Raw genomic sequence first — 21,122 nt, forward strand, 5'->3', positions numbered from 1 at the left:
ACTTTATTGCTAACATTATTCTGACTCTTTAATATGGACAGTCCTGATACAGGGAGGCTGTACGAAGAAAGGTGACATACTTTTTAGCAAGGTCTGTTGTGATAGGACAAGGGGAAAGTGTTTCAAACTAAAAGAGAGGAGATTCAGATTAAATATAAGGAAGACGTTTTTTATGATAAGGGTGATGAAGCGCTGGCACAGATGGCCCGGAGAGGTGATGGATGCCCCATTCTTGCAGACATTCAAGGTTAGCCTGGACAAGGCTCTAAGCAACCAATCGAGCTGTAGGTATCCCTGTTCACTGCAGGGGTGTTGGATTTGGTGACTTTTAAATCTCCCTTCCAACCCTTTCAAATCAAACAATTCTGTGGTTCTGCTGAAGCAAGTGAAAGTGGAACTTTGTCAAGGGAGGCAACAATAATATTTCCACTCCTGCTTGTCATCTTTTCCTGTAAATGCTTTGTCTTTTATTCTGATCAGTTAAAATCTTTTACTCTTTTTTAATTTTTTCCTTGTTTTATGTTTTTATGTTTAGATGATGTCTCTTAAAACTCCTGACTGAAGTTAGTGATGTTGCTGTGTATGTTTTTTAGGTTAACTTACATGACTATCCTGTATCTTGGATAGCAAGTTTTGTATGTTCCTGTGGATGTAAGCTAAGGATCAAGTACCTTAGGAATTCTTTTTTGTAAAAGCAAGACATTAATTGTTGCTCCATGATTTTGCTTTTTCTTTCCTCTTTTCCACTTACTCTGCTTATGCAAATGTTTTCAAGAATGGTCATGTAAGAGCCTGTGGTGGGGTTCATCTTATGATCTGTTGGTCTTATTTTGGAGAAGCTGGGAATGCAGATGAAGTTAGTTTGTAAAGGTTGCTTCCTATCAGATACTGATCAGATACAACAAATACCTGCATTTGTCTCTTTTACATATCCTCTTCAAAGTAAATAATCTATTATTTATTAAGATACTTAGATATTTATAGTTGCATGCCTGCTTTTGTTTATCCTCCCTTTTGTAATGCACGATCTATGTAGATAATTTCATTGTCCACGCTCTAAGGTGTAATTTAACAAATTCATGATAGAATTAGCATAGAAGATTTTCACAGGAAAAAGTAGACTAGAGAAAGTTTTCTATTTAGTTATTTCTTGAACTAAAAAAAAAAAAAAGGCAATGTATGACTTATATCCCAGTGGAGAAAATTCTTCGTTTAGGTAATCTAGTACTCTTTGCCATCTGAGTTTTTATTAATATTTGCACTGAGTGATGTTCCTAATAGAATGCTTTTTTTGTAAGCGAAATAATGAGAATTTATGTAATAGGAATTGTTTTTCTAACAATTGTACAATGGCTATGGTTCAATAGCTCCATGAAAAAATAATTATTATTTTCTTACTGGGAACCACCAAAAATTAAGATGTTGACAAAGAAGATTCTTCCTTGTTCACCTGTTGTCGTCGTGTACAGATATCATAAACTTGAGATCTCTTTCTCTGGAGATGTTCAAAAAGCACCTGGACACTTTCCTGTGTAACCTACTGCAGGGAACCAGCTTTAGCACTGCAGGTTGCACAGGATGATTTTCAGAGGTCCCTTCCAACCCCCACGGTTCAGTGATTCTGTGATTTCTGCTCTGACTTGTAATCTCCACAGGCTCTTTATAGTTCCCAACGATGGTTCAACAAGGTCAAGTGCCGAGTCCTGCACTTTGGCTACAATAACCCAAGTGCTGTAGGCTTGGGGATGAGTGGCTGGATGATTGTGAAGAGGAAAGAGGAAAGGGACCTGGGGGTGTTGGCTGATTCTCAGCTGAACAGTGTGCCCACATGTGTGCCCAGATGGCAGAGAAGGCCAATGGCATCCTGGCCTGCATTAGTAATAGTGTGGCCAGCAGGAGCAGGGAGGTGATCATCCCTTTGTACTCAGCTCTGATGAGACCGCACCTCGAGTACTGTGTTCAGTTTTGGACCCCTCACTGCAGGAAGGACATTGAGGTCCTGGAGCATGTTCAGAGAAGGGCAGTGAAACTGGTGAGGGGTCTGCAGCACAAGTCTTATGAGGAGCGGCTGAGGGAGCTGGGATTGTTCAGTTTGGAGAAGAGGAGGCTCAGGGGAGACCTCACTGCACTCTACAACTTCCTGAAGGGAGGCTGTGGTGAGGAGGGGTTTGGCCTCTTCTCCCAAGAAACAAACAGGACCAGAGGAAATGGCCGCAAGTTGTACCCGAGGAGGTTTAAATTAGATAAGGAAAAACTTTTTCTCTCAGAGTGGTCAGGCACTGGAATGGCTGCCCATGGAGGAGGTGGTGGAGTTGCTGTCCCTGGCAGTGTTCAAGACGTGCCTGGATGAGGAGTTATGAGATCTGGTTCAGTGCTTGTGGTAGCAGTGGTGATGGGAGGATGGTTGGACTATGATCTTGCATGTCGTTTCCAACCTTGTGATTCTATGATTCTATGGAGGTGGAGAGAGAAAACATAATGTTTGTAGATGTCTGTAATTAATCATTTTTTAAAAAGAAAGAAATGCCACATGCTGGAACTTTGAAGACTATTATCTAGCCATTACCTTTGTGAATTGCAATAATATCTGTTTTACTTTATTAGCAGTATAGTAGTAGTATTGCATGGTTGTTTACTGAGGATTGTAATACTGATACATTGTAGTGTCAAATCAAAATGGTGAACTATTGAAACATAATAGTTATTTTTTATTATTTCTCTAATTTGGCCTGAATTAAAAAGCTAGGTGGTATTTGTAACTTCACAGTGTGTGTCATGACTGCCTGAACCATAAAGTGAGAGACTTTACAAATATCATAGATGTGAAAGAAATCTACTGTGCACACCAATTCTGTCCTGTGATTTGTTGATTTTTGATTTTTATTTTATATTTTATCTTCACAAGAGATATGTATTTTGAGTGTGGAAGCACTGGCAATTCTGTAACAAAGGAATTAATCTTCAGATTTTTTATGCAGTGGATTCCAGAGACTTACCTATCTCTACAACACACTAATCATACAGTAAGCAGTATCATAATCACTGGAAATGAAGAAGCTTCTTGTTTTGGACAGAAACTTTTTTTTTCCCTACAAATTAGGAATCGAAAACTACTGGAAAAAAATATCCTGAAATTAACTGTATTTTCAGTAGGAGAAATGATAATTTTTGTCTGATATAGTGTTGGTATGCATACATATTCTAATTGTTTGTCTATATCATAGCTGCACTGCAGACAAACTGATGTCTTCTAGGCATGGCATGGTATAGATGAGAAGTAGGAATGGGCTGAAGTATCAAGTATAAGTATATTTGCCTTTGTATCTAGGGGAGTTGAAAATAGGCAAAAATGGAGAGAAATTGTGTATGGCAGTGCACAGAATTTTGCAAGTTTAATTTGGGCCCTGCGCCAATCTGATCAATTGTAGTTACTGGTAAGTCTGTTTGAAAAATTGCTCTTCTTAGAAGACAGTCTTCTAACCAATATTATTTACCCTGGGTCAACAGTAACCTTTTTAAAAACATAAAAAAAATTACATTTAATTTGCTAATTTAAAAATTAAAAAAAAAGGTGTTTAAAATCTTCAGGTTAAATTTATTTTCAGTTTTCAAAATGATTGCATAAATGGATTATCCTTAGGAACGTGTTAAAAGTTCTGGGTACAATCCTCTAAATTAGGCAGGCAGACTAAATCCTTAGAATGCAGAGCTGAGGAGAAAAAAATCCACTGTGATTATGAAAGTACTGCTACCTTTATATGTACGAATACATATACTTACGTGTTTGCATGAAGTCATTCTGGACATGTAGAGGAGAAAATTTGAAGGCACTGAGGAAAGCATATCTGAGAATTTTTTACTGCTCAGTCTATTCAGGCAGATTGAATGCTCTCCAGCATAAAGCATAGATAAGATGACATGTAAAAATTATTGTTTCATGCAACAGCTGTTATTTAGTGCAGTTTCATTCCTTTTTTCCTCCTCCAAAATAGAAATTTCACTTGAAACAAATATATGGAAGATTTCAGGGGATAAAATGAGACTAAGCATGTAGTCTGTTTTCTGTCTCTCTTTGATCATTTTCTCCAGGTAGTAATAGTTCAGCATCCTATGAGAATGAGAATTTTAAAGCCCTTCCTTTTTGGTTTTAAAGCCTTTGTATCAGTTAAAATTTGTAAGGTGTAGTTAATTACTTCATTTCATGCATAATGATGTGGACCAAATGCTAGCTGTATTTAATTACAATGCAGATTTTCATCAATGCTGTTGTGCCATACAGTATTCACATCAAACATTGTGCCTCTGTGTGAATGTCAGGCTGTTCTCCTTAACTGCTTTTTCTGGTGCTTGAAGTTTTTAACGTGCTTGAAGGCGTAATGATGCATTCACACGTGCTATCCCAAGATTTGAATTAATATATACTACAGTGAATTCTGCTGTTTATGGTAGCAGTCTTGGCTAATTCAAAAGAATGAAGAGTGTAGCTTGAGTGACATCTGACAGTCCTGAAATGAATCTTTGCAGATTGGCTTTGGGTTGTCTTTGGATACCTGATTTCAAAGATGTTCAAAGCCGTTTTGGACTTAGAACAAGTCATAGTACATTCACAAAGGTATAGGCTGAATTAATACATTTCCCTGAAACTGGTAACTTTGGCGTCACGTTGCAGTGACAGGTATGGTAGTTCTGTACAGAGCTGATGTGTCAAATGCCATTAAAAACAGCTAAAATCTTCAAGATGACATGTGGGCTCTGAATTAAAAAACTTTGTTCGTTGAGTCTTACTTGCATAGAACCAGCTCGTGTCTTTCTCTGTCTGTAGCATGGTTAAATATTAACTAAGTTAATCAGGCTGTTGATTATTTCAGAGTTGGCTGGTATGTTTTATGCATAATTAAAAAGTAGCAAATACAGAAAATCTGTATTTTACAGAGTCCTTATTCCTTATAATTTATATTTGGAGTCGTATCAGAATTTCTAGCCAGTGTGAAGAAATTATGTTAATATGAAATACAAATAACTCCAGTCCGTGAGTTTCCATTTAAGTTCATAGAGCAGACAAATAAATTGTAAATCAATGGAACAGACTTTTGGAATAGCACTCATAGAAGTGAAAGTAAAACCCATTAACTTAAGTCTAGTGGCGTGCTCATGGTATAAAAATCTTTTAAATGCATTTTAATAGTAGTTTTTGACTTTTCAATATAATATTAGTAGTGTTCACAGTTGCAGTTTAGGTCCCAGTCCCACAGCTCTGCTCTGTTTCTTAACTTTCTGCATAGTGGCTCATTCTTCTAAGTCATAGAGCTACTCACGAAGTAAGAAAGTAAGTATCACTGATATGCTGTTTTCTTTGACCTATTCAACTTTCTAGAATTTTTCTAAATACAAATATTCCAAATTTTACATGACTTTCTCATGGATAGCCATGTTTGAAAAAATTATGGGTGCCTTATTTTTAAATAACAAGCACAGTAGAAACTTTCCATCATGTTAAGGGAAAAATGATGCATATAATCTGTTTTGAAATTGATGTGACAGTTTGACAGGCTGTCTTGATAGAAGCTTTTGAATTCTGCAAGTAGATGTTATCTGTGTTCTTTTACTGCTGACACGTTGTGGAGAATTCTCTTTGTGATTTTTAGACTGATTATTGTGACCATCCAGCAATGAAGCAAGACAAGGCACTGTTTCACGTTCACAGCATGTCCTTTGTCTACAGTCTACTTTTTGCATGCCAGCCTTGCTCACCGTGTAGGGTATTCTTTTCCTCAGCATGTTAATTTCTTTTTGGTACTGACAGGGATTAACCAATATCACCATTTATTTCAGTGTTGAAGATTGTGTTTGGATATCAAGGAAACTTTTAGCTACCTAAATAACCTGTGTAAAATTGAAATTTATAAAATGCAGTTGGACATTTCCTTTATTTCATAGTTGGAAATGCTACAATTTTCACCCCTGCCTTGTCCACCACCTACATGAGAACATTTATGGTAACACATACTTGTCTGCACAGTTAGGAATTATTAAAAATATTTTGTTCTTAGAAAAGAAGTATGACATTTTTTCATTTTTAAGTCAGTGCAGTGCAGTTATGTCACCTACTTTTTTAAACTATTTGCAAAATAATGTACAATATTATCTTTCTATCACAAAAGTTTTTTTTCTTTCCCCTTTTCCTCTGGATTTTTGGCAACAGATGGGCATATTTTTGTTTCCTTCTCACCATGCAAGAACGAATTGTGATTTTTTTTTCTCCCATGCTGAATTCATCTGCCATGTATTACCTCTGTTTGTTGTTTTTCATAACATAGTTTTACCTTCTTGCTGTTCCCTGAGGTCTTTAACATCTCTTCAGCTTTTAAACTGTATCCTTTCTGAGCACTATTTTTTTTTCCCAACCCTCTTGGAGGTTTCTGAACACCTCACAGACACTGAGAACTTCTGGGGTGGGCTACTGGATGATTTCCTTAGTGCTTCTTGAGTTTCTTTGTGCATTCCTGAATGGTCAGGCCTAGAATTTATTTTCATGCTTGATCTGCTGAAAGTATGATAGAAGCTCTGCACCCTGGTGGTTTTACACCGGTTTGTGCTGGGTGTTGTTGCTTGCAGAGTCATTTGAGGCCTCATTTCCGTGGTATACTAGTGACTACAGGGATTGAAAGTATGGAATGATTATGCATATCTGCATGTCTTGTTCTTTAACACAATGAGGCTGGATGGTCAAATAGATGGCACAGAGGAAATGGCCTCAAGCTGTGCCGGGCTAGATTCAGGCTGGGTGTTAGGAAATACTTCTCTGGGAGAGTTATCAGGCAGGCTGCCCGGGGGGGGATGGAGTCACTGTCTGTGGAGGTGTTCAAGAAACATTCAGGTGTTGTACTGAGGTAAACTGATAATTTACTGGGAAATATTGGTGATGGGTGGATGGTGAGACTAAATTATCATTTTGCAGTGTTGGTAATTCTATGATTCTACAGTTAAATAAGGAGAGCCGGAAAAATGATTTTTCCAATTCTGTCTACTTGAATATGAACTCAGTGGTAGGAGTGGGATTTCTACTATTGTAATACAAGAACAACCATTGGAGAATTTTGTCAACAGGGAATGTAACATTTGAATGTTTTCAAGGGCTTGTTCACCTTAAGCCTTTTTCTGTTAATTTAATAGATGGTTAATATTGAGAGTGTAAAAAAATGATTTTTCTGTATTTGTAACATGAAAATTGCTTGTTCTTTACATGCAGTGCTACCCTATTGGCTTTCTTGGTTGAGCTTCTTAAGAGTTCAGTAGCAATGCAAGAACAGATGCTCGGTGGAAAAGGCTTTCTAGTCATTGGCTACCTCCTTGAAAAGGTACAGGTATTATTTGGTTTTTTTCTTAGTATTTCTCCTGTCTTTCTGGTACTTTCAGTCACTTGGCATATCTGTGGTATAAAACATTTTTTATTGCAATACTTCTAAGCTTTCTAGAGGAGCCTTTTCATCTTCTTTGTCTTCTTATCTCCCAGTATTCAAATAAATGATACTCTGGAGTTGATCCTGTTTGTCTAATTAATGCTTTTTCTTTAGAGCTCTTTGTGAATCACTTTAAATGTATTTTCCTTTGTGTTTCTCTGCTCTTTGTCCCTCAACATGTCCTTTATGAAAGTTACATTGTTCCTAGTTTATACATGCATATCTCAGACATGCCATAATTTAGGTTTACTGTAGGCATTTGCGTGTTAATAAAAATTAAAGTAATCCTCTGTGGCTTAGTTCTGAAATTGATAAAATAATTGAGTTGGGTTTTGAAGAAGGAAAGCTGTAACATAATTTTGTTTATGGGAGAAACAATTGAAAGGGGTATTTTCTTTGCTTGTTTGCTTTCAGACATGGTGAGCAGTTATCACAAAGCTGAGGTTCATTTCAGATGCTTGCTTGATGACCACTATGTGCCCTCTGGCCTCAAACTATTCTAATGTCCTGTTATTATAATTAAATACAGCTGACAGTAGTTTGTTTTAAGATTGCTAAGGCAGTAATATTTACAGTTGAATCTTATGGCTGTGATGTTCTTGAATGACTCCAACTGTATTTTTGGTCAACATGTGGTTGATATAGTAACAATCATTTGAGAAGGAATCACTATTAGGGTTTTGCTGAACTAATATTACTGACAAATGGACTTCTCATCTAAAAATAACAAATTTGCATTTTCTCAGACTGTATTTATAGCATTAAAAGTAAATGGAACAATTTGTAAGGAAAGCAAATTGAAAGATTTTTGACATTTTTTTTCTTATTGGTTCCTTTTGTTTGCTTGGTACATAAAGAAATTTGTGAAAGTCTGCTTTCCTCGTCTGCAAAGGAGCAGATCTCAACAGTGTTTCATGGCATAGCTATGAAGCTGAACAACTCTCCTGCAATTTGAAGAAACTTTGAACCCAAATATTTCAAATACTTAAATTTAACAATAAGAAATCTGCTAGTAACATGTGTTTGCATATTGATAAACTCAGTTTTCAGCAAAACTCATAAACTATCTGAAGAAGAGCTAAGGTTTTCTGACAGTTCTCGAGGTGTTCTTCTGTGGGATGGACAATGCTGACTGGATTGTAATAAAGCAAACAAACAAAAAAGAAAATAGAACAAGAATTTATTCAGAGTTATTGACTGATGTTTAGTAAAATGTAGTTCATAGAAAGACCATCAGTTTGATTAGAAAGCATTAGTTGTTTGTTTCCTTTCTTATCCAATGAAATAAAAACATATGAGTTTGCATGTATTTTGTAAAGATGAACCCTGTGAAAATATCATTTGATATTAAGTATCATTTGATATTAAGAAAGTAAGTATATTAACAAAGAATCTATATCTATCTCTATATATATATTAATTTCTCTTTTTTTTTTTTTTTTCCCCAGTCATCTAGAGTTCATATAACCAGAGCAGTTCTGGAACAATTTTTATCATTTGCAAAATATTTGGATGGATTGTCTCATGGAGCACCTCTGCTGAAGCAATTATGTGATCACATCCTTTTTAATCCCGCTATCTGGATACATACCCCTGCAAAGGTAGTTGTACATTTGAAGTATGTTGTGACTCTTTTTACACTGAAGTGAAATAGTTATGTTCTTTTATGCTACGGTACTTATGTATATATATATACACATAATGTATATGTATATATATATATATTTCAATTTGAAAGCACTGTAATAGCAAAGATACTTTTGATCATGAAGTTTATCCATTGCTTAACTATGTTCTCCAATGCCTTTTATACAGTTGTAAAAGCAGTTAAATTCTTGCTTAAGATTCTGGGTTATTCTGTCAAAAAAATTTCAGGTTGCATGGTTTTTCTACAGATAAAGCATTAAGAAGACTAAGAAAAAGAAAAAAAAGCAACAAAAAAGCAACACATGTATCAGTACATAAATGATGGAATCATATATAATTTTTCTTAAAAGGAATTTCTGGAGGTCATTCCAGGTTACGATCCAGTGATGATAAACCAGTTTCTGCCCTCATTAAAGTTATTTCTAATATTTTTTGTGTTGTTTTTAATCACATCCAAACTAACTCCCAATTTTTAAGTCTTTTAATACTTACAACTTACACTTATGTAGATAACTATTTCATTCTTCAGGTGCAATTGTCCTTGTATACCTACTTGTCAGCTGAATTCATTGGAACTGCTACAATCTATAACACTATACGCAGAGTAGGAACTGTACTGCAGTTAATGCACACACTGAAATACTACTACTGGGTGGTTAATCCTGCTGATAGCAGTGGCATTACTCCTAAAGGGTTAGGTAAGTACAAAGAAAGAAATTATGTGCATTTCCTCTATAGGAAAATCTTTGATATATAATTGTTAAGGTACCTAAGGCTTGCAGACATGGTAAGTTGGCAGTAAACCAGCGTCAACAACTCTGATAAGTGAGTTGCTGACATCCTTTCCAATGTTTGTAGGTATTCCCAAAAGATTTTTACTGTGGTCTTCACAGTTATGTGGAACTACTTCAGAAAACACAGAAAAAAATTACTGTGTTGAAGAAAAAAATGTTAAATATATCTCATAACAACGCTTTTTGGTATTTAAGTATGATAATGTTTGTTTGGTATTGTTAAGTGATTGATCTTTGAAAACAGAATGGAAACTTCTATTTCTCTTGAGATCTCTAAAGTATATTTTCAGTTCAGTAATATTTTCTCTCTGCTCTTATAAAACAGATTGGTTTAACTTTGTTTATAGCCATGTGCTTGATCTAACTCAGGAAGTATTAAAAGGTATCAACAACAAAATACGATAATACATGCAGGCTAAATGCTGCATGTAACAGATGCATATTAACCAAAGCATCAAATCATTCTAATCCTATACTCTCCAACTGTAATGTCATTACATTTAGCAGACTACTTGTGCAAAGAAGGGAGGATTTGGCAGAAAATCTCTAAAAAATTAATTCATGTGAGAACCTCATAAATTATTTTTATTCTGTAACTATTACTGTCATGTTGTGAAATTGAACAATTGGGAGATTTTGTAGTGCTGTCACACATCCAAATATTTAAGAATCTAAATGTGTATAAGCTATTGTCTAATTCTTCGATTATGTCAGCTACATACATAGCTATATGAAAATTTGGGTGGGGGAGGGAGGTTAAATAAAGATGTAAGAAACAATACTTATCCAAGATTAGGTATCCTTGTAAGCAGTGAAGCTGTGGCTTCCTGAGTCTCACACAAAGAGCTGCCTGTGAGCATATTCAGTCTAAGATAAGAATTATTCCTTCCATTTTTATTTATTCATCAAAAAATAGGAACTGGGACTTCATTTATGGTTATCTCATAATGTAATGTTAGACTAACTATATTCTTCACGCAGTTACTAAAAATTGCTTAAAAAATACCTAAAAAGAGCAGACTCTGCTCAGCAGGGCTAAAGAGCTACTTGAGTTGAAGGGCATTTGCTTTCTAGATTCCATTGGCTGACTAGATCTCCTTTGGAAGGTTAGAAGCTGGTCTTGTGTGTTTGTAAGTATGCTGTAGACATTTGAAATTAGGATGAGATGAATCCTACCATAGGGCTGACTCTCCTGCCTCACGCTTTGGATGTCCTATTCAGCTGTGGGTTGCCCTGCAGGGGGTACAGTTTTTCACCAGACAAGTTAACCAGCTCTTAACTCAGAGATAAATTATTTTGTTAAAAGCCCAGCCAATGAGTTTATAACAGCTACACCACAATTACAATTGCTCTGTTAAATGGCCATCTACTGAGAGGTGAGTTTTCCAGATGTCAACCGTATTTACTTCCAGACTGTGATCTGGAAGATGGTTCAACCACTTTGAGATTGTGAATTTGATAATATTGTTTTCTTGCTATTACTATCATGCTTTTTTGTCTTTTAATTGAAAAGAGTTCCTATAGTTCTGTGTCATGATGCTATTACCTAACAACACTTCATGAATGTATTGCATATTCCAGAATTCCCTCTGGCTGGGCTTGCTTTTGTGGAAACTGTGTGACATTTCTTTCTGCAGAAGATTTGTATTACTAAGCTGTATTTTTTGAGTATTTGTAAGTGTAATACCAACTGAGTAGCTAGAAAAAAAAAATACAATCTATTCTTCAAAATCTGAACATTGAGTACAAAGGACACAGATTTAAAGAGGAGAAATGAATCAGTTAACTCGAAGTTAGCATACATATGGATGTTTTACTTCCCTATTTTTATCTCTATTTCTTATGTATTTTAAGGGAATAGTACATTCTTTTATTTGTGTCAATTTCAGTCTAGAGGCATCTTCTATTTCTCTAAGGATGCAACCAGATAGCTCCCTGAAAGGTAATCAGATAGTGCAGATTACTGCTTGTTTGTTGTAGCAGTACAACAAAAATCATAACTACTAAGGCCTGCATAGTGTAATTGGGAAAGCATTCAATAGATGGTGAGGCAATGTACATTTTCAACATACATATTTTTAGCCACTACATCTGCATTTCCACTTTTTTTGAGTGGATTCTTATCCTCTTCCCTGTTGTTTAAACTGCAGAAAGACTTACGTATTTCATGCAATTATACGACAGTATTTTGTCATACTTCTCATCTAAAAATGGGCATTGTATTGAGTTGAAGCTTGTTGGCTTATCAGGAAAGATGATCAGTGAGGTGGTACTGTATCAGCAAATCCAGCATAGCTATGGCATTTTGTACATGTGAATCAGCTCATACGTTACAGGTAGCAAATGATTTGATGATTTGCAAGTAAATGACTGTGGAAATATAATTGCTGAAGTGATGGGTTGCTGAATTTAATTTCATATTAACTTAATTTCATATTAGTTATCTTATCCAACTCATATTAATTAATTTCATCAATTGATAAAATTCTTGAAAACTTCTCAAAATGTTTAATTGCCTGGATATTAAATTACTTTTCTTCACCAGATGTTATCCTTTCTTTTAACATTAACTGCAATCTGGCAACATGTTTTGTGGCTCTGGTGGATTCAAGGTGATAATCTTAGAATACTATAAATAGAAAAATCTGTAGATAATATTACCTAGTGCTTTTTCTTTACATCTCTGTTTTCAGCAATTCATAGCTTCCCCAACTTTAGTAATTCGGAAAATTTAACTATTCCAGAATGTTATTTTTGTGTTGATTTTACTATTCTGCATGCAGCTACTATGCAACATATTCTCTGCATGTTTATCATTTGTTACAAGGTAAAAATAAGTTTGTAAGTGCAAAAATCTTATACATTGTATGTATAAGATATATTATATGAATATATTCTATGTACAAATACAACGATGTTGGAGTTCCGTTTGTTAAGTGGCATTTGATATTTCAGAATGAAAACATGAGCCCTATTATCTGTGACTGGTAACTTTACTGTAAGAAACAGGAAAGTATCATAATAGGAGAAAATCATAGTATTGACTGGTCAAATCTATGTTTCTCAAGTTCAGCGACCAGGATGTCATGTGGTTCAGTGTCAAATGCTTTGCACAAGTCCAGCTAGATGACATCTGTTGGCCTTCCTTTATCCACTAACTCTCTAGCTCCATGATAAAAGGCCACCAAGGTTGTCAGGCATGACTTGCTGGTGGTAAAGCCATGCTGGTTACCACCAATCACCTCATTTTTATTTTCCATGTACCTCAGAAGGGCCTTCGGGAGGATCTGCTCCATGATCTTGCCATGGTCAGAGGTGAGACTGACTGGCCTGTAAACCCTAGATCTTCTTTTTTTCTCTTCTTGAAAATGAGGTTATTTTTCCCTAAAGTTGCACTAGTCCTCTGAATAAGTCCATGGCCCTTCCCTGGACCCACTTTAATAGATCAGCTCACATTGAGTTTTCCATCCATCAATAACCTCAAGTCCTTCTCTTCAGGTGTGCTCTCAATATACTGTCTGTCTAACCTGTATCTGTGTTTGGTATGTCCTGCTGGACCTTGTGCTTGACCTTGTTAAACTTCATTAAGTTTCTTTGGGCCCACCTCTTGAGCCTGGGTGGAATCCCATCCCTCCAGCATTTCAAAACGGCATCTCCTTAGTGGAGACAGTTGAAACTCTAAGCTAATTTTACATCAGACTTTTCAAAACTGAAAGAAACAGTAATGGAAATCTTACCAGTAACAGAAATTTGACAGTGTTATACTATTTTCGGATAAGTTGCTATCTTTTAAAAATGTAAGCTTATTTACACAGCTATCTGAATTGTATATTTCCTACATCTTTTATGGGAGTACCATTTTTTAGGTAGAGATAGTTTACTTTACTCTACTCTTACATACATATAAGTTTTTTGCTTCAAGGTCCTATTGCCTTCTTGCGTCTCAATAAAGCACCAAGTGGGTAAATTTCCTATACTGACAGTTCAGTATACCCCATTTAAAGCCAAACTGTCTGAATATTGAAGCTTCTCATTAGGCTAACACTGTTTTCTTTAAAAAATATGAAAGTTCAACCGTTGCTTCTTCTGGTAGTCAGCTTATAAAATAGGAGGTGTAAACACTTAGAATTATTTGATATACTCAAATACTTGTTTCAAATTTGGTTTTCTATCATCTGTTTCATTATTGCTTTTATATTTCAAACTGATATTTCTTCTTGGATTTAGTATACTAAATTTGTATTGTGTTTCTTTTTCCTTCTTGAGTATCAGAAACACTATTTCAAAACGTATCATTGCTTCATATTTCTTTTTGTAATTTTGATTGATCATTTTCCATCATATGTAGTTAGATACACATATATGGATCAATGTTTTCCTAATCTTAAAACTATGGATTTTACTTTCTTATTTTACTCTTATTCTTTGTTTGCTTGCTTTTGATTCAGTTATCAGTTGTAAATAGATGTCAGGAAAAGCTGACTTGTGTTTGATGAAGGCCATGTTAAAGTAAACTGGTGAAATAACTCTGACATCAGGAAGAGCAGCATAAGTAAAATCAGTTTCCACAGGAAACAATCTCCAATGTTGATTATGTTTTACGTTTTACACTCGAACTATGATTATAGCTATTCTCTTGATTTGGCACATAAATTCCTTTAACATTTTGTTAAATCTCACAGAATAGGATGTGAAGATGCAAGATCATAACGTTTTCAAATGTTTGCAGCATCTAAAAATTGCCTGTGAAGCAGGCAATTGAGTAAAAATTGCTTAGTGGTAGTTTTTTTCCTTAATTATTTTCTTCTGTGGATTTTGGATACAAATAGGATGAGTGGAGAATTATTTAACTCTTCTTATCTTGCTATGCAAAGTGATGCATTTCAGTGATAATACTTAAAACTATTAGAGAAATCTTCACATCACATTATCAGTCTTTTTGTTTGAGGGTTCATCTTTTCAAAATAAGTACCAGAGTGATATTTAAAGGAAAGTCAAGTCATCAGTGGATTTGAGAAGGTGCCTTTTCTGTTCCTTGTGTGTTGAAGAACTGAAAATATGGTTCTCCCATATCTCCAGAGAAACTATGGGTATTTGAATAAGAAATATGAAACTCAAGAACCTTTTGATATTGGCATCATTTGGGATATCTTCTTTTTAATCCTTTCTTGAAATTTCTGTTACAGAAATATTTTGCAGAGTTCTTCACTTAGTGTTCCACTTTCAGTTTCCATAATTACAGTCTTTCAGGAGAGACAAAACACCTTGTTTTTTAGGCCTGGTTTTCAGACGTTGTCTGATATGAATCCTGATAAGGTGTGGGAGGAGAGAGGCAACGTGAAGACACAGATTTCTGTGATACAGTTAGAGGAGTCAATTCTGCATTTCACTTGGGGGAAAAAAGTAACTGCTGGCTAGAAACAAACCAGAAAAACACGTGTGATTTTTCATGTACTGCCTTTAGTAGCAAAATGTCCAATTGTTTTAATGATAGGTAATAGGTATTTCATAGTACTGTTAGACAGTATTCATAGAAAACAGTTCCTGTAGAATCAAAGCCTTTATAGCGGGTTACAGTCACTGTTGTTGCATGTGATGGTAGGAGAAGGCTGAGACTTATTTGCTTCTTTCAGAAAAGTACCCAGTTCTTCTCTCCCATTCAGAACAGGGAAGAAAACTTGAGGGAATCAGCCACTCTTTTTCTTTCATCTCGCCTTCAAGCAGAAATGTGAATTAACTGTGTATCTGAAATTAACCTTCATCTACATTCACTGTACAAAATCTAAGACTGGCACACATTGTTTGAAAAGTAGGAATTTAAAAAAGAAATTTCCAGTTCAACCGTAACTATTTATGAAAGGGGGGAATGTAGTATCCATAAAGCAAGGTTCAAGTGAATGTAGTTGTTTTAGCTCTTAGTTTCTTACTCAGTATTTTGGTTACTTTTCTTTTACTAGTATACTTCCACAAGCACATTTTTTTCAGCATAAAGAATTACAGCCATTCTTTTTGCTGGCTTAAATTTAACGTTTTTGTTTTCAAATCCTTAGTTCTCTTTGATTAAATGGTTTCAGTTTCTGCTTGCAGGTAATGGTCATGACTAATATTTCATTAATTCCTGCTCTGTTGGACTTCATTCTTACGGCATTTAACATAGTGGCTTAGTTGTTCTGAGTTACTGTCATCAGAAATTCTAGATAAAATTCACCTTCATATTCATTTCATATTGTTCAATTTATATTATTGTAAGTTTACGGTGTAGATTTGTGCTAGGCGTGTCTGAACTTCTGTTGAAGCCAGTGGAATTTCACTCAGTGTAGAACAATGGAACTATTGATTTTTTATCCTGAACTGGGCATTTTTATCATGGCATTGGGTCAGTTGACTAGGTTTTGTGAATAGAGTTGTTGCCTGTATTAGAATTTGCAACTCCCAGCTCATAGAAGAAAATCTATAGAGTGTATACCTTAATTTAGCTGTGCGAGTTGCAATCTTGTTATTGCTCTTCATGTTCTTATGTCTTTAATATTCATATATAGAACTATACATACATATATGGATTTCTTCTTTTTTTTTTTTAAATGGAAGTGCTCAAGTTATATAGTTGTAAAATGTAATTCTGTAAGGCTTTAGATTATATCATTTGCAAATATATGCTCTTATACAATGAATATAATATGAAATCTGTTCTAAGTTCTATGATCTTCTGAAGAAGCTGCAGTTATTAAAGAAATTAGCTTATATTTAAATGTGGTATATTTTGCTTCTTCCAGATGGTCCTCGACCCTCACAGAAAGAAATCATATCACTAAGAGCATTCATGCTTCTGTTTCTGAAACAACTTATATTGAAGGTAAAATAAGCTATTCCAGATGGAAATCTTTGAGACTGTTATATAGGTTCTTTCTTTTTAGTAATAAGCCTCTTCCAGAGATGTAAATATGTGCTACCTATCAGGTATTATATCTCTTTCTGGTTAATTTTAAGGTTGATGGACATACTAACAATGAACGTAAGGGTAGCAAATCCGTATAATATTTCTTATTAACCTGACCAAACTAAGATATATATATTTTATTAAAAGTACTTCCAGAAATAATATGTAATACTGTACAACTGTTCAGGTACTTGGGCTCATTTTTATGTGAAAATAGATTGATAATAAAAAGATCAAAGGAAAAGGTTGTGGAAGTTGTTAAGTTAGTAACTGCTTTATTGGTTTTAAGGTCCTACTGCTGCATGAAACGTTTAGGACTCTTTCTGGCTCTTTCTCTCTGTTACAGATGGTCTTTGATTTATAATCTGCCATTTGAGACATGTCTGGAAAAAAGTACTTTCTGCCCCAGCTTATTCCTAGAATTTTTTCTGGTTGTGTGTCAGAGCTTGGAGGAGTGACAACAATAGTTGATATCATCTGAGGGCCCACACTATGAGAGTTGTATCTAGCAAGAATAGAAGACTTACTTCAGGCTATTTTGTACTGCCAATGTGATATGGGAAAGAAAAGGAAAAAAGTAGAGTAGCTCTTTGAATTTAAATAGTAATTTTATAGTATTATTTGACTGAGTCCAAGCTTTTCTTAGGCCAAGCATTACAGAGTGAATTTTCTCTGAAAAAATATCCCATCTCATTTTTTCAGGATCGAGGTGTGAAAGAAGATGAACTGCAGAGCATATTAAATTACTTGCTCACAATGCACGAGGTACATTTCTGTAATTACCCGTCCTTTACTGTAATCAATTGTACGATCTCTAGGAGAAGCCTGCTGTTGAGGTTAGTTTGTAGAATAACATTGGTGCTTGTTATACAGGATGAAAATATTCATGATGTGCTGCAGCTGCTGGTGGCACTGATGTCTGAACATCCAGCATCCATGATACCTGCCTTTGATCAGAGAAATGGGATACGGTAAGACAGTGAAGTGAGAAAATGTTTTAAAAACAGTTTCAATATTAGCATTCCCCAGATTCCTTCTTGTTCACATTATCACACATGATGATTTTTCAAGAATTTTAGTTATTTAAGCTATAACTTAGACATAGAACTAAGAAATAGACTATTTTGATATCTCTGAGACAGAGGTTTTCTTCTTGAGAGGAAATTTCATATTTGAAGGTAAATGAACTCCTGTACTTGTTTCTCCATCTCAAATAGAATATGTAATTAGCAAGAAGCATCAAAAAGCCAAGTATCTATCTCAGAATTATTTTGAACACTCTAAATGCTCTACATAATTTGGGGAGAAGAGGAAGATGAGAGAGATCATGCTTTAACCCTCTTATATTTTCTCTGAAAATATTTTTAAAAATATCTGTGGAATTTATATGTTTATGTGATTGTTCATAGACTCAGTAACTGATCATACAAGCAGTATTTCTGGTGTTTTTGGGGTTTTTTTTGGTAATGCATTTTTTCCAGTGTTTATTGCTAATAATTTAATCCTTACTATAGATTTTTATTTTGTGTTATTGTCAAAGTACTTTGGAAAACAAAAGAGACTTTTTAAAATAGAAAAAATGGTTATTACTGATAAATTCAACTGTGTTTCCTATAAAGTATGTAAAATTGCATGCAACTACTTGTATTTAGTTGTTTGAAATGGCAGCGCAAGCTGAAACAAAACTACTAGGAATACTGGTTGTACTCACAGTTAGGACACTTTTTTCTGTTTATTTTTCTATAGCAGAAATAACAAAACAAGCAAACAAGTTACTTTTTGTTTTCTGTAGCATCTAGGTACTTCAAGAAGCTCCAAGATGTGACCGTGTTCCAGTTTTTTTCCTTTGTCTTGAGCCACAGCTGCTCAGCCTGCCTTTGATTTTATTTTTCTGCTATAGAAACATTAGGGAAGTTTTGCTTTCTGTTCTGAAGCATTGAATTGAGTGATGAGACACCATACCTCTGACACAAAGAATTTGTGATCAAATTCTTATGCTATGCTTGTTGTTTTCAGTGTATCCTTTCATTTTGTGTAAATGGTTGAGTTTATTATTATTTCATAACCTCATTATAAAATATTACTGTTCAGTGAAAAACAAGTTGTAGGTGTGATGTTTAAAGTATTGAATTTGTTTTCTTTTTTTAGAGTAATTTATAAACTTTTGGCTTCCAAAAGTGAGAGTATATGGGTGCAAGCTTTGAAAGTCCTTGGATATTTTCTCAAACACTTGGGTCATAAGTAAGTGTAATTTTAAAATTATTGTAGTAGTGTATGTAAGTTCTAAGTTCTTATCCTTTTGTGATAATTATCTTAATTAATTTGATAGTCTTCGGAAATAACTTAAAGTTGGTAGGTTTTTTATTTAATAATGTGCAGTTGATGTCTTTATACACTAAGAAAAAATAAGTCTTGTAGTTAATTTGTTCCTATAATGAAGTTTGAAAAGTTAGAGTGATTATCTACCAAATGTATGATATACTGAAAATTAAACCTTAAAATTATTTAAAAACATTTTCTGAAAATATATTTTCATATATATATATATATAATATATTTCAGATATAATATATATAATATATCAGTTAAAGGTAATAGAAAATATGTGACTGTCATCAAAAATTTGCGACTGAGATTTTCAGTGTGATTGCAATAAATGTGTCAGGGCAGTACTTTTAAAAATAGTTTCATACTGATGGGAAAGATGAAATAGAATAAGTTATTCCACTGGGAAATGTTCAGAAAGGAAAGTAAACAGAGTAAGTAGATGATCAATAAAAAGAAAGCACATAAGAACATGCCTCTGCACTAAAGGAAGGAAGAAATAGTCACAGTTAAAATGAGCCAGTGTTACAAAATAGGTGTACTGAGTCTCATTTTTCTTCATTTGAAGATAAAAAGAATTAAAAAGTACTTTGTAATACAGTACTGTGTAGCCTGGGGCTGCTCACTTTCTCCATTGTATTAAAATATTCCAGTATGTAGGATGGAAATTACCAGTGCTCTTCACAGTAGACTTCATCATATAAAACCATAGTAGGAAAAGAAGCTTTGAGGTCAGCCAGAGTGCAGTATTGCTAGACAAACTTGTCTCAGTAAGGTCAGTGAAGTATGACACCATAATTGAGAGCTGGTTAACTGAGAACACACTCACAAATGGGATTTTCTTTTGGGATTGAGCAAGCCAAGTAGTGTTCTGGGAATTGATAAAGCAAATTCTTAGACCACTCAAGAATCTCAAAGGACTTTTCTAACATTAGAACTTACTGAAAATCATTGAAATTAATTGAAGTTGGATTAAGTAAAGTACACCAGTTGAAGATTTGATTGGAGGCCTTTTTCCAAATAAGTACACTTGTTTAATTCATTTATAACATATCTAGCAAACTAGAGTTTAAGTTAAATAACTTATTTTTCATTGAGATCCATTTGTATGTTCCACATCTTCCAAGATATCTTTGAATATTCTGTTACTTTCATTTAGGAAAAAAAAAAACAACGCAACCTCTGGGTTATTGGTAATTGTTCACTTTATGGTCAACTTCAGCATGTAAAAATCCTCTCCATTTTCAGATCTCACAGCTAATGCCTGTGAAATGTGCCTATTTGTGCACATCTTCATATGCATTGTTATATAAAGCTGTGGTCAAACACAGGATATTCTAAGAAATTATAAAAATTTAAACCACATAAAATTATAAACTACGTATAAATTTATTTCATATTACAGGAAGCAGGCATTCTGTTGCAATTCTATTTTAATATTCTAAAGCATAATTGCATAAAGAGATGTTATAATTTATGAAACCTGAAACAATACAATGTTAATAACCAATGTATACATGAAAAAACAATTACCATTCATGGATATTCTGTGCAGATTAAGCTACAGAGTGAAAGTAATTGATTACCTGGAGAAGTGACTAGTGATGTGCTGGGAGATTAGTTAAATTACTTGATTTTTCTTTGTCATCTGTGGTGATAGTTTACTTTACCTAACCTTTGAAGGAGGCAAAATCCTGTTCTTTTTCTTCTCTGCCTCCTTGACTTTTCCTACTTCATCACTGAAAACAGTGATAGTCATTTACTTGTGTTTTTTTTTTTTAATCTACACTTTTAAATCTTCCTAAAACAGAGTTATATGTGCTTTTACATTTATAGCATTTTATTTGAAAATATATATAATCTCAAATACAGCAAATTATAGATACACAGTGTATTAGCCTGTGTTATATAGGCTGTTCAACATGTTTTTTTCTGCAATGATTAGATATACTTGTTCTG

At 34.4% G+C, this 21,122-nt stretch overlaps 1 protein-coding gene across 11 annotated transcripts in view; it reads left to right on the plus strand.

The window, feature by feature from the left end:
* Positions 1-21,122, plus strand: part of NBEA (neurobeachin) — a 457,907-nt gene that overhangs the window by 111,746 nt on the left and 325,039 nt on the right. For all 11 annotated transcript variants that reach the window (XM_052670998.1, XM_052670989.1, XM_052670990.1 and 8 more), the window contains exons 11-17: positions 7,250-7,358; positions 8,909-9,061; positions 9,637-9,805; positions 16,675-16,754; positions 17,541-17,603; positions 17,712-17,809; positions 18,987-19,079. In XM_052670998.1, coding sequence (XP_052526958.1) covers positions 7,250-7,358; positions 8,909-9,061; positions 9,637-9,805; positions 16,675-16,754; positions 17,541-17,603; positions 17,712-17,809; positions 18,987-19,079 — 765 coding nt within the window. The remainder of the gene's footprint in view (positions 1-7,249; positions 7,359-8,908; positions 9,062-9,636; positions 9,806-16,674; positions 16,755-17,540; positions 17,604-17,711; positions 17,810-18,986; positions 19,080-21,122) is intronic.

This window comes from Tympanuchus pallidicinctus, unplaced genomic scaffold (genome assembly GCF_026119805.1).
Source record: "Tympanuchus pallidicinctus isolate F22 unplaced genomic scaffold, pur_lepc_1.0 scaffold11, whole genome shotgun sequence".
Classification (NCBI taxonomy): Eukaryota; Metazoa; Chordata; class Aves; order Galliformes; family Phasianidae; genus Tympanuchus; species Tympanuchus pallidicinctus.